General features: G+C 36.0%; 1 protein-coding gene across 2 annotated transcripts; it reads left to right on the top strand.

Moving 5' to 3' along the window:
* The first annotated feature begins 1,172 nt into the window (after window positions 1–1,172).
* On the top strand, window positions 1,173–12,829 carry anapc4 (anaphase promoting complex subunit 4). Of its 2 annotated transcripts, XM_056259837.1 has the most exons (28): window positions 1,173–1,711; window positions 1,824–1,929; window positions 2,390–2,522; window positions 2,598–2,672; window positions 2,805–2,831; window positions 2,975–3,019; window positions 3,094–3,178; window positions 3,352–3,459; window positions 4,212–4,295; window positions 4,401–4,487; window positions 5,232–5,296; window positions 5,937–5,979; window positions 6,063–6,139; window positions 6,210–6,310; window positions 7,166–7,217; window positions 7,311–7,366; window positions 7,746–7,792; window positions 8,154–8,210; window positions 8,291–8,347; window positions 8,446–8,539; window positions 8,676–8,773; window positions 9,276–9,337; window positions 9,503–9,541; window positions 9,707–9,808; window positions 10,549–10,635; window positions 10,729–10,896; window positions 11,085–11,208; window positions 12,419–12,829. In XM_056259837.1, exons 1-28 carry the CDS (start codon window positions 1,547–1,549, stop codon window positions 12,662–12,664), a joined length of 2,490 nt encoding a protein of 829 aa, XP_056115812.1. In that variant the 5' UTR covers window positions 1,173–1,546; the 3' UTR covers window positions 12,665–12,829. The 2 variants fall into 2 exon arrangements, with proteins under 2 accessions (XP_056115812.1, XP_056115813.1); XM_056259838.1 differs by lacking the exon at window positions 2,805–2,831 and having other exon boundaries at window positions 1,174–1,711.
* Window positions 12,830–14,409: the final 1,580 nt, after the last annotated feature.

Here is a 14,409-nt window from a genome sequence, read left to right as displayed (position 1 = left end):
AAACTATTTCACAGACATAAAACAAAGCAGATATCCCTGCAGTTCATCTAGTTTAATACTAGATGCTACAAGTGTATTAAAACAAAAATTTACATATTAGATTCATTTGATGTCACTAACCTGGTAAACTTTAGTGAATCCAGAGATGATTCCATCTTCAATGGCACTTGCTGTGTCAACCATGACTTTGCTGACAAGACTTTGTTTCCAGTCAGATTGGTAAAAAACAACAACAACATGATGTTGCTCTATAAAAATGCATAAAATTAGCCATACTAAAGAAGATCTCCCTAAAGCTTTGGGTGCAATAAGCTCAGACAACGTATGATAGTACTGTGAACAATCCGAATGTGAGAAATGTGCAAGCTAAGTGCAAGCTCCAAAGTTTACCACAATGATAACCCCCCCCCCCCCCCCAAGAAAATCAGTAAAAATTAAACCAACTGAAACTCTTAGAAAACCCCAAAATAACACAATATTAAACCAAGTACCAACCCCACCACTTTTTCATATTATTCTTGTGCACAAAAACGTTCAAAGATGTATCTCAATCAGTACAATGCAAATCATGCTGGGAATTGGTGAGCTGCTGTCCTGTTTCAGCAATGCTGTGTCAACAAAACACAAATGGATTAAGTAACTTTCTGTGTCTGTCTTTTCTGATAAGTGTTGCTCGATAGTTAATGTTCTCATTTACCTAGAAAAAAAACCCAGTATGCATCAGTTAAGAGCATGCTTAATATAAAATATGTTATGTGGGTTCAAAATCCTGATTTATGTGAAATCTATTTATTTATTTTGTGGTTAAATTTAACCGAACACGTATGCCTGGTTGACAGGTTTCGTGATTTTCACCCTGGCTATCCACCTTATTTTTCAGGTAAGAGCTATGGGTAAGAGCAGGCGCGGCCATTTGTATTTGTGTTTGGCTTCCGGTGTCATTTGCTTCCAGTTAATTTTAACTGTACAAAAGCTCGTTATATTGCTTGATATTGTAAACCGTTATTTCTTACCGCGTTATTTTAATGTATTATCTTAATTAAACACGCTGGTTTGAAGCGAAAACAGATTTACAGTTTCCTCCACTTTGATATATTCTTCTTGTTATTTCGGAAGTCTCGCACACGTTTCGCGTTTTTCAAATGTATTTTGGCCCATTGGGATTTCCGTAGTCATCATTTCATTGGCGGGGCAGAATCATGTTTCATTGGTCGCACAGCCATACTCTATCATGAGGTTTATGAATATGAATCTGGTTACGGTACAAATAAGAATATATTAATGTAATAAATCAGTTTCTCTATACGTTTGGAAGGAATCTAAAAGAAGAGCTGGATTGCGGAGTTTATCGTTTGCCGTCGTTTATCTGGTAAGTCCGTGAAGTCTTAACATCAGGCTAATGTTGTTGTGGAGCATTTGTGGAATAGCAGCAGTCACTACAGTGAACTACATTCTGTCATAAAGGGCTGTAGTGCATGAAAAGTTTCAGTTTACCATAGAATAATCTGCGTTCATCATAACTGCTGTCACTCGTGTCCAGCATCAGATGACAGAAGTCTGCGGTCCTCGTCTGATCAACATTTTCCTTCCGCAGGGTTCAACAATGCCTGCTTTTCGCCAGGTCGGGGAGAAACAGCTCCCCAACCCTATACTGTACATGGCCTGGTCTCCTAAGAGAGATCTTATAGCCCTGGCTAACACTGCAGGAGAGGTTAGATCTTTTATAGACACACACATACCTGTCTAAACCATACTGTTAATGTCAATAGATCCTAATCTGTAGGATTGCATTGGGGGTTCATTAGACTATTCTGTCATTACAGCTTCTCTTGCATCGACTTGCCAACTTTCAGCGGGTGTGGAGTTTACCGCCCAATGAGAACACCGGAAAAGAGATCACATCACTGGCCTGGAGACCTGATGGGAAAAGTAAGTTCAAATAGTATTTCTCTGCCTGATTCGTCTCAGTTGTATTACTTGAAATACAATAAACGTTAACTGAAATAAAGTTAAATATAATTAACTATGACAAAAACACAATAAAATTACTAAAAACAACTGAAATGGGAAAAAAAAGTTTACTTTAAAATATATGTACTGCAGGTGCACTTTACTCATTTACTCATAAATACAGCATTCATATAATTTATTCGTCTTAATGTACACTTTTTTTTATATTGCCAGTATTAGTATTATGCTGCTGCTGATTCATTGCAGATTTGACAAATAAACCCAATCTTTAAAGCAATTTTAATGTCCTGTTGTTTGCAGGAATAAATACAACATATGATACAGAAAATAAATAAATAAAGGCCCTCCACATTCTGAAGTATAAATAAGCTACCATTGCCATGTTAAATGATTAGTAACATTGGATTGTTGTCTGCAGTCCTGGCATTCAGTGTGGGAGACACAAAGCAGGTGGTTCTGTGTGATGCAGAGAAGGCAGAAATCCTCCACCTGTTCCCTGTGGATTACCCAGTGTCCTGCATGCACTGGATGGAGGTGCAGGATGACAGCAGGTGTGACTTTTTACATAGAAAGGATCCATTTTCTCTCTATTGATTGCTTGGTTTAATCAATTTTTTTTCCTCTAGCACATTGTCCTTATTCAGCGAGTCTGAAGATGAGTCCAGCCGTTTCCTTCCAAAGTTACCCACTTTACCTAAGAGGTGAGACTCTGAGCTTCCAAGCTTTGGTTTGCCTAGCACAGGGCTGAATGAGAAGTGCTTGGGTCACTCCTTTGTTTTTATATTTTCAAATTTTTTTATGGCCATTTTCCTTTGTGCTGTGTTTTTGTTCAGCTACAGCACCACGTCAAAGATATTTAGGTAAGAGGACATTTTATGTGCTTGATATGCTGATTATTTGTCTTTTTCTTTGTCATACTTTTTTTGATTGGTCATCTGCATGTGGCATGTGCTAATGTGTGTCCACTCTGGTTTGTTCTTATGTGTTATACTGTCTCTTGCAGTGAAGAGAAATCAGATGAAGTCACAAACCTTTTGGGGGAAGTGAGGTCAGTGTTGTAGGATTTTGACCTGATTGGTTAAGCTTGTTGTATTGTGATTGATGTGTGATGTTTATTTGCAGACTTAATGTCTTGGTGGTGGGAGGGCCATCTGGATTTGTCGAGCTTTATGCGTATGGCCTGTATAAGATCGCCACGCTGAGTGGAGTAAGATAAAACCTCAAACATGCTTTAATTTTTACCTCACACATATTTTTTTTCTTTTCATTCATGCTATTTCTTAATTAGCTTTATATATACACAATAGAAGTCTTTTAAATGCATTTAGAAAGCCAAGTTAATGTGTGTATTTGTGTTACAGTATTTTATGTCTGCTTCAGATCTCAGGGACGTGCCGTAGTCTTGGACTGTCTAGTGACCTCAAGTCCCTCTCTGTTATTACAGAGATAAGATCTACCGAAGACAATCCTGAGATACATTACATACAGGTAAAGACTGAAAAATGCAGATTAAAATCTTGTAATTTTTTTCCAGTATTGTCAGCACTGTGCTTCTTGACAAATAATAGTGTCCATGATAAAAATAAAATAATTAAAAAATCCAAATTCTTATAAATGTAAGTTATAATGTATTTATAAGTTGTAACTTATAGCCTAACTCTTTGTATTGTGTGTGTGTATGATTTTTTTATGCGTGTGTGGTTTAGGTGTTCCCTATGTTACTTTACTTCGCACAAGTGTAGTTTTACCAGAATTTTGTGATCTTGTTGGGACATTTTCAGTTCCCTTGATGAAAAAAGCTTATAAATCATACTACATGATTTTTTTTTTTTTCTCCAAAATGTAAAAAGGCAGAAAGTTTTCTGTAAGATTTGTGTTTAGGGGTAGGGTTAGGCTTAGGCACTTGTGTGATGGTAAAAGTTAGGGTAAGGGACTAGGGATTGCATTATACCAAAGAATGTCCTTAGAAAGTCATACGTGTGGGTGTGTGCGCCTGTGGGTGTGTGTGTGTGCTCGTGTGGGTGTGTGCCGTCTATACATGCTGAAACAATAACTCCAGCAAATGGCCTCTTTGTAATTATATAAGTACAATCTATGTGTATGTAACTGCTATTCATTTAAAGACCACAGTCAGTTTGCAAGTAAACTGCAAACAGGTTGAGTCACAGTTGAATGACAGCTGTCAGGTTACGTGTGGCGTCTCTGCATTGAGAGTGATATCAGTGGATTGACTGTTGCAGCTGGACACTGGGCTGCTGTCTTCCTGTCTGCCTGAGTTGACCAAGATGGCACGCAAGTTTACGCACATTTCCACACTGCTACAGGTGAGTGTCTTCATTGGCGTCTTACTCATAGAAGCACCTGTGTTTTACTGTAACTCACTCTTTATGCTCACAGAGTATCTTTCATCCTCTTTCTCTGTCGTTTAGTATTTGCGTCTCTCTCTCACCTGTATGTGTGAAGCATGGGAGGACATTCTTATGCAGATGGATCTCCGCCTGACTAAGTTTGTCCAGGTAAGAGCCCATCACATTAGCCTAGAAATCTAGACTCCACCTAGCGGCTGCAAAAATTATTTCGCAGCCAGTGTAGTCTAGCAACTCTCCGTTGACTTTCGAGCTGGAAAACCAAACTCTAGTCAGGCCAATCACATCGTGTATAGAGTCGGCGGGCGGGCTTAACATAATGACGACAGAGATGCGACGGTTCACTGCTACCTGAAAACAAAGAATGGCTGCTGCTGCTGGCAAACAGCTGTCTTTCGATTCGGCTTTGGCCGCGACTCTGGATGATTTAAAATTAAGCTTTTCTTGGAAACATGATTTTTTTTATTTTTTTTTATTAATGCCTAGGTATCAAAAATATAAGTAGCTTCAAAGAACGGCACTTGAGTCATTTTTAATCGCTCTGACTACGTCACCTTCTTCATTGCTCTGGTTGGTTGTAGCGCTATCCTATTGCGTGCAGAGGGAATTTGAAAGACAGCCGTTTATCCCGCCCCTCGTATTAAGTCCTGTCAATGGTGAGTTCCCAGACCTAACATCGGGGTGTAGGTCTGGCATGCCAGGCTACCATCACATGGCAGCCAGTCAGAAACAAGCAAATATAAATACAAGCATCTGATACGATGGCATTAATTAGGGCATTTAAATGCTTCATCCTGAAAATACATATAAATTCAATAATGGACTGTGATCCATGGGAGCCATTGTTTGTCGTTTCTTACAGTTTCAGAAATGATAGTTGTTGTTTTTGTACAGGAAAAGAACACAAGCACTCAGGTTCAGGATGAGTTTCTGGAGCTACTGTTATGGGGACATGCAAGGTACACACAATTCATAAATGAGTCACACTAGGTTTTTCAATGGTATTGTCCGTGGCAAATTAAAGTTTCTGTTTCATCATTCTGTTTTCATAATTCTTTCTTATTGAGTAATGCTTGTAAAATCGTATTATAACATTTATATAAAATAATATAAAAATCATAATATTCTATATAATTCTAGATTTGTATAACAATAAATATATTTAACATAAAAGCATTATATAATACTATGTATAAATAATAACATTTGTATTATATTATGTCATTTCAATATATTCTTTAGATTGTTTTGAAAGCATGTGAGATTAAATCTACTCGTGCATGTGTTTACTCTAAGTGGCCAACAGGGGGCAACATATGTTTGCAAATTTATAGCTACAGTCAGAATAGGAAAATATACAATACATGTCCACAATAGAATATAAAAGAAAAAACAATTATCCAATTTTTACAAAATGTTAAGATGTGATTGAACATGAAAACAGCTGTGCACATGTCTGGTCTTGTTGAAAATTTTAGCATACCTGATAATGTGGTGGTGTTATATTTTTGACATTAGCATAACCAAACCAGATGATGACATGACAAATCGATCACTCTTGTAGAAGTGCATATATCAAGATTCCTTTTTCCCCTTTAGCCCTGAACTTCAGGCTCTTCTCATGAATCAACTCACTGTCAAGGTAAATCTACCTGGAATTAGATTCACTGCATTAGTTATCCTACTGTCATTAGCGCAATTGTTTAACTTTTTTTAACCGCTCAGGGCCTAAAGATGTTGGGTCAGTCCATTGATTCTTCATATTCCTGCATCCAGAAACTTGTTATCAGTCACTTGCAGAGGTGCGTATTATTCACCAGATAGAGAATGTTACAGAGCGGCCTGTGCATTGAGTGTTTGCTGTGCACACAGTGGCTCTGAGGCGCTGCTGTATCATCTGAGCGAGGTCAAAGGAATGGCACTCTGGAAGCAGAAGTTTCAACCTCTCGGCCTGGATCCTGCAGCCATTGAGGGTATAAGACTGACTATTTATAGACCAGTGTTATTTTACTATTATTTGTATACTATTATATTGGTGGTGTAATGGATCACTTAACTCACGGTTCGGATCATATTACGGTTTTTGAGTCACGGACCGGATAATTTTTCGGATAATGTAACTTTGCTTTTCGTTTATTACTTTCGTAAATACTTCTATACCACAGCAAAAATCTATCTTTTAGTTATTAAACATTATTAAAGACAAGTGAACAGTTAGTATTACAATAAGAACTAATACACAAATCTACAAGCATAGATAAATACAATATAACAAAGTTACAAATAAAGGTCTAACAATAGTATTCAGGTACAGAAATGTAATCATTAAATGTAAAATGACACTATATTGTTCACACACTGTATAAATGAAATATAGATTAATCTTTGTTAAAGCTGATGATTAACATTAATGGCATAGACAGGAGCTGTTATTTATTGGCTGCTGTCACTTTAAGACCAAATGCACGGCCATACAGATCAACCGTGATCCGTTGCACCCCTATATATCATATATTTATAAAGATTTTGAATCAGCTTTTATTTAGATATTTTCAATATTTCATTTTAGTTTTAGTAATGTGCTTTCATAATTTTGATTATCTTTATATAATTTTCTAACTTCTAACTTTCTAACTTAATAACTAACTTTTAAAAATAGTTTTAGTTGTAGGTAATAATAACATTGTTATAGACAACTTGTCGAGCCGGCAATTAAAGTCATACTACTTAAATAAAATCTTATAAAAATTATAATTATATTTTTTCTGTAACTAAAAACAAGCAAGTAGAATGAAATATTTGTACATTCCCTTTTGTTAATGGTTTAGATGCCATCGTAGCTGTGGGATCTTTTACCCTGAAGGCCAGTGAACTTTTACAGTGAGTTTAATCTTATACTATCCTCTTTATCCTGGATGTCCGTTCTGTACATGTCGTTATTAAACTTCACTCAAATGCTTGTCTTGATTCCAGAGTCATTGATAAGAGTATGAAGAACTTCAAAGCCTTTTTCAGATGGCTGTATGTTGGTAAGATGTAGTTTTTGTGAGAGATTTAGCCTTCAGATCAATTTAGTCAAAAACTAGTCTTCTAAGGGAGCTTTCTAGCCACCATGGAACACAAAGTTGACTGATTTAGAAAATAAGCAATGTGCAATTATACTGAATTATTTTTATTGTTACTTTTCGGTATTGAATGAAGTTTATTTATAATCATCATTCTTATTTTGAAGCATTATAGGTACACTCCTGATGATACACAGGCTGATACAAGTTCATAACAACCATCACATTCCATAAACGCATTGCAACAAGCTCAGTGAAAACAATCCGTTATGGCTAAGCGATTATGACTAAAATTTTGGAACAGAGTATTGTATTGTATTGTAACAGCTTTTGCTTTTCACAGCAATGCTTCGAATGTCCGAAGATCATGTTCCTCCTGAGCTTAACAAGGTGAGATACCAACAGACATTAAGAGAGTGAAAGATTGTTGGTGAAGAAAATGGTGGTAAATTTAATAATAATAATTTAAAGAATCAAAACGTTAGAAAATATATGTATATATAATAGGGCTGTCAATTTAACGCGCTAATTTAATTAATTAGTTATGGAAAAATAACGCCTATATATAGGTCATCTTACATTTCATTTTGATTGTTGACGATCATGATGCTGGACAACTCACTGCGTGATGCAGCCTATAGAATGCAGTTAGAAGAATGCCCCTAAAATACAAGATATACATTTTTATTTTTATTTTTTAAGATGTGTATATTTCTGCTGTTGTAAATGTAAATATTATTGTGCGTTTCAGATGACTCAGAAGGATCTGGCTTTTGTGGCTGACTTCCTGTCCGAGCATTTTAGTGCTGTGAGTGAATGAGAAACACGATTTTAACACTAAACAAACATTTGGTGAAAGCCCATCTCATTTTCTGTTCCCCATTTCAGAATGAGGAGCTGTTTGATCGGAAAGGGAAGTATTTCAACGTTGAGCGTGTCGGACAGGTAAAGACCTTCTTACACGTTCTTACACAAGAAGGGAATTCTTTTCCTCATTTCATAACATACTTGTTCTGTTGTTTTTTGTTTGGTTTATTTTGCAGTACTTGAAGGATGAAGATGAAGACTTGATATCTCCACCCAACATGGAGGGCAACCAGTGGGTGACATTTGTAAAGCAGAGCACTCATCTAAAAGGTAAAATCAAAACACCTTCTTCCTTTATTAGACCACAAGACTGCTAATGTAAACTTATTGTTTTGGGGGGAAAAATAAAATTGAATATGAGAAATGTAATTAATTACGTGTATGTTTGATACTTCTTGTGTTGCAGACAGTCCGCTGCTCTTCCCCACTTACCCACAGAAGTCTTTGCATTTTGTCAAGAGAATGATGGAGGGGTTCATTGATCTGTGCTTACAGAAACCAGCCGTGAGTCTCTAACACACACACACACACACACACACACAAACATTACTACTCTTTCTTTATCTCTGTAAACACTGGCACGACAACAGTTTTACATGTTCTGCTTTGAAACCTTTTTCCCATTTAGGGCTAAACAACTTTTGTTTTCAGCTCTTTCTTTATTTATGAATTTCAGCCAACCAGAATAACAATAAAACACAAGCTGCAAACTGAGGGCCTATTATATTTATATACAACAAAGAGGCTTGTCATATAATTACCTCCCCTTAAAAATGTGCAACCTTTTCTCTTTCACAAACTGGACATCCTCCCATCCTGTTCTCTTTTCCAGAGCATGCTCTAACTTGCCTTCTCACACACAAACTCCATCCATTAATGGTCGCCAGCACATTAACTACAGAAACATTAACTACATTAACTGGATTGTTTCACCCTTCCTGCTGAGCGTTCTTTTCCTGAGCACTAATGCATCTGACTCCTGATCATGTGTATGTGTGTTTTTCAGGAGGTCATCGGGCATTCAGTAAAACAAGCTGTGTGTTTACGCTTGTACACTGTTCCTGAGAGGTAATCCATGGTTTAATACTTGTTTAATAGTAAATATGCTCTAGTGACTTATGATTGCTAATGATTTGACAGGAAATAACAGATTGTTTGATTTTGATTCACAGGACATATTTTGTCTTGCTGTTGGAATTATAATGATTTCTATAAATTTTTTTTTTTTGATAGCTCAGAAAATACACCAAGGCTGTTTGAGCTGCCTTCACTGTAAGTGGACTACTTATATTCCTGTAATTTATAATGGTGAATTTTGTGGTTGTAGTGTCAATAATGTAGGGTTCATAATGTAATTACAGTCTGCATGTGTAATAACAGTAATTTTTCTAAACATGGTGATGAAGATGATGAGGATAAGAGTGTGTTTTAATGCAGGTGGAATAATAAGAAGGCTGGTATGCATTACGTAGTGTTCTGCATGCCAGAGATCTCACCCTCTAAAATCTATATTCTGAGGAGAGCAACAGACCCCAACAGGTAAACATGCCTCTTTTGTTGTTCTCTTTTGTTTTTGACAAAAAAAAAAAAAAAAGTATATACGTTACTGTTTAAAATATTGGGGTCAGTAATATTTTTTTTTAAGGATACATTAAATTGATTAAAAAGAGAGAAAAGACATTTATAATGTTACGAAAGATCTCTATTTTAAATAAAATGTTTTCTTTTAAACTTAATATTCATCAGAGAATTCTAAAAAAAAAAATGCATCATGATTTCCACAAAAATATTAAGCAGCACAACTGTTTTCAACATTGATGATAATAATAAGAAATGTTTCTTGAGGAGCAAATCAGCATATTATAATGATTTCTGAAGGATCATGTGACACTGAAGACTGGAGTAATGATGCTGAATATTCAGATTTGCCATTACAGGAATAAACAACATTTTAAAATATATTAAACTATAAAACAGTTATCTTAAATTGTAATAATATTTCACAATATTATAGTTTTTACTGTTACAAATAAATGCAGCCTTAATGAGCATAAGAGACTTCTCTCAAAAATGTTTACAAAAACAGAAGTGTATATAGTAACTAAAAAAATTGTGACTCATAAAGTAGTCAGATTCATAAACTTATTTTTGGTTAGACTCACATCAGTGACTCATTGGTTTGAATCAATAAATGAATCAACTCTTATGGTTGACATGAATCGATCTAGAATCTTTTGGGAAAGAAGCATAGCATGACTGAATTTGTGTGTGTGAATAAGGTCTGTCCCTAATGGTCTGGTGGCCCTGAACCTCAGCACTCCTCTCAATTCTAGTATAGAAGATGAAACGCCTGCACCAACGTCTACGTGAGTTCATCTGTGGAAATAACATATTATGAAAATATTGCCATTAATATTTGTATGTGTCTGTGAATGACTGAATAAAATTGTGTTTATTAGTGACTGCTCGTACAGTTGCCTTGATGCCCGCTTTTATGATGACGAGACATTGACAGTGGTATTGCAAAGTGTGGAAGATGACGAGAATAAGATGCGCATCCTTACTCAGCTTCCTCTAAACTCTGCTATGAGCTGGGATGAAGAGTTCACTTGGGACCTTACCCTCAGGTACAGCACACTTGTTGATTTCCACCAATCAGTAACCTTTCATTCGGTTGAATTGTAAGTAGTAGCAGCATGATGCATATATTGCAGTAGTTCCAGTTCCAGCAATATACTAGATTGTAATACAGTTATGCTTTGCTTGCCCCTATTGAATGTCCTGAATTAGCACTCTTTGATGTGGTGTGTTTTAGGCTGGAGCAGCAGACTGAGGGGATCCCAGTACAGGGTCTGGCCTGGGGAAACCAGAGCAGAGAGATGGACAACATCAAGGCTCAGTTTGTGGCAGTTAACGGGATCCGCAAAGTAGCCTGCGTGGTAAGCCTCTATAGCTTGAGGAAATTTTTTACAATTTAGGAAAATAGTTTACACTTAAATGTATCTGATTAATGTATGAAAGAAGTGAAAACTGAAAAAACAGCTGTATTTAAAATATAGAGAATAATTAATAACAAACTGTTTTATTTTACTGAATTATTGAAAATGAATGTAATATTGATGCCATTAATGTGCATTTAAATTTCAATAATTTAAAGCTGCAGTCCGTAGCTTTTTTGGGGTTAAAAATTATTCAAAATAAATTTGAGCAAATGCATAACCAGCCAGTGTTCAAAACTATCTGCTTGCCTTAGCTCGATTCAAAGCGGTAAGCTTGTAATAATGTTTTTAATCCAGTGGTACTGGTGGATTTCCGCGGGAGATTCGAGCATGTCTTTGCGTCATTACGTCACATCTGTACACATAAAGAAGGAGTCTCGGCTAGTAGGCTATATTGCGTGTGAGGATGTTGGAGGTGGAGATTTATAGCCTTTTCTCACAGCACTTGATATAATTAAACTTATCAATTTGCTGGCGGATCCAGAAAGGTTCAAACGACAATCACCAGTGACAACTGGAGATTCACCCGCTGTAAAATGCAAAAGACTTCGTTCGAACTTCCGAGTGGCTACTGACAAAAAGAGACTGCAACCGGACCCATGCGAAAACAAGGATACATATCGGAAGAACATTACATGTAGTCACGCAATGCTGACGTTGTTAACATTAACAATTTGAGAAAAAAGTATAATTTGCACGGTTTTGCGTGATATGATAAGCGATTTTTAGATTTAATCAGCGTGATTTACTGCAATGTCAGAACCAGAACAAAAGTGGATGTTACTTTTTCAGATGACATTTTCCGGTGAAAATTATTATGTTGGTCATACTTCCAAAAAGAATAATCTGTGATTCTGAATGCCAGTATCCACACCGGCACGGCGACTGACAGCCGCACACTCTCCTCAAACATTGTGTTCATCCGCGCTGTGCGGTGTCGAGGCACAACTCACGTAAAGTTGATAATTCCGCGAATAACTGCATTTGCAGATTTCCAACAGAGATGGCGACAAAGAGGAAAAACTGGGGACTGCAGCTTTAATAATTTTAAAATAATTAATAATATAATTATTTCAAGAATTAAGAATTCAACTCGTATAGCATAGCATGTAAATGTTAAATAAATTTCTTGTCTCATCTCTCTCATCAGCTTAGTGCCAATCTGAGACACATACGTGTGTTTGAAATGGACGCAGAGGAGGAAGAGGAGGAGGAAGAGCGTGCTGATGAGTCACAGGAAATGAGCTCGGACCAGGACAGACTTGAGGAATCAATGACTACTCAGAGTGACGCTGGGGAAGGTGGAGATGGAGCAAGAGGGGTTGAGGATGCTCAGGTGACAGATCACGGGTCAGGAGACATTTTGGATGACACTCCAGGGTCAGATATACTTTGAACTCTTTTTGCCCTGAGATCAAACACGTTCTCCACAAATGAACTATGGACTCCTCTACTATTCCTGGTCATGTTCTTTATGTATTAAAAAGTATTTTGTGACAAAGATGAGCTGATGAACATTTCACGTTCTCATTTGTAAATAAATGGATTTACTGTTAAAAACCTTGGGTTTGGATCAATCAAAACTTTAATGTGTCAGTGTCTCCCCTGGTGAGTGGAAAGGCTTTTTTGATGGTCCTATGTGCAAAATACTTCCAGATGCACACTATCAGCCTACTGATATGACTGGATTGAGTTATTGGGATTTTTTTTTTTACTATTATATTGGGGGTTCCTGGGTTGGTGGCCCCTGGGTCTGCAAAGGTTGAAAATCCCCTGCCCTAGGACAATAATAATCTCTTAGCCTTGCTGTCTTGCTCACCTGGAACTTAAATGACTGGAAAAACCATGTGAAGTTCAGTTGAGGCCAGGGATTCATGAGTAGGACTGACTGAACATTTTAAGGTTCTAATCCAGGTTTATCCTTCTGTACAAGAAGATAAATCCTGAAGTGCTTGCAGCGGTCCTTCTGGCTGATGCCATTCGTTCTGTGTTAAAATGATGGCCTGTGAGGAAATATGGTACACGTCCAAACAAGGCCAAAGATATATAAAAAAAAAAAATCATAAACTTATAAACTTAAATGACAGTTTTCTTCCCACAAACAATGAGAAGATTTCTGTCAGAGATGGTTATGCCATTAAACATCAAGAAATTCTGTTTCATTGGAAAGTGAGGCCATATCAGAGAACACGAATCTAAAGACACTATATAATTTCAGCATGCATCTCAAAAACAGCCAATGCAAATTTTAGCTTTTTAAAATGCAAAGAGTTATTTAGCCTATACCTCATAGTGTGTGTTGTTCAGGTATGTGTTCAACCTAATCAAAAGTAAAAGTATATATTTTTAGTGGAAAAATAAATGATTAAAAGACTTCCTTAAATATTTAAAAGTATATATATATATATATTTTTTTTTTTAAAATATATTTACTTACATTTAAGCATTCCAGAATATATATATATATATATATATATATATATATATATATATATATATTTTATTACTCAATTTCTGCCAGATAAAATATTTTAGAGCTTTGCATTTCAAGTAAAATGTATATTTGTTATAGAAAATCTCAGGGCTTTTAAAAATATTATTAATTTATATGGCTTTTCCATATGATGGTATTTTTGGAGCAAAACAACTGAGCACCTGTGACAGTGGAACATTTGTCCATGACTTCATATTTTTGATACGGGTTTGTGAATGTGTTTTTGACCATATTCACTGCAGCAAAAAATTTAGTGTATGAGTTTCTTAATATGTGATTCATACAATAGGATTAGTGCACCTGCAGTAGAAGAAATTGTTATATTTAAATTCACCAGCTAACTTGTTTGACATTTGAATATAGTTGTTTATAGACTGAGCATCAAGTCAATTGTGTTAATCTTCAGCAATTTTATAGTGTTGTAGTGACTGAGACATCCCTTCACAAGGTAAAAATGTCGATATTTGTGTCTCAATAGTTTATACTAAAATTGTTATCAGTTGCTTTTACAATAGCAACCACAAATTATAGCCAAAACTACATTAAAACCCAAAAAAATAGTAGCCATAAATTGGCCTGCAAACATATACTTTGTACAATGTCTAAATAAAATCGTAGAGTATATATAATGCCTTAAAAATGTAATT

Source organism: Rhinichthys klamathensis, unplaced genomic scaffold, assembly GCF_029890125.1.
Source record: "Rhinichthys klamathensis goyatoka isolate OS25496 unplaced genomic scaffold, OSU_Roscu_1.1 h1tg000170l_1, whole genome shotgun sequence".
NCBI lineage: Eukaryota > Metazoa > Chordata > Actinopteri > Cypriniformes > Leuciscidae > Rhinichthys > Rhinichthys klamathensis.
Note: the sequence above shows the minus strand (reverse complement) of the source record. Positions and strands in the feature narration are given on the sequence as shown.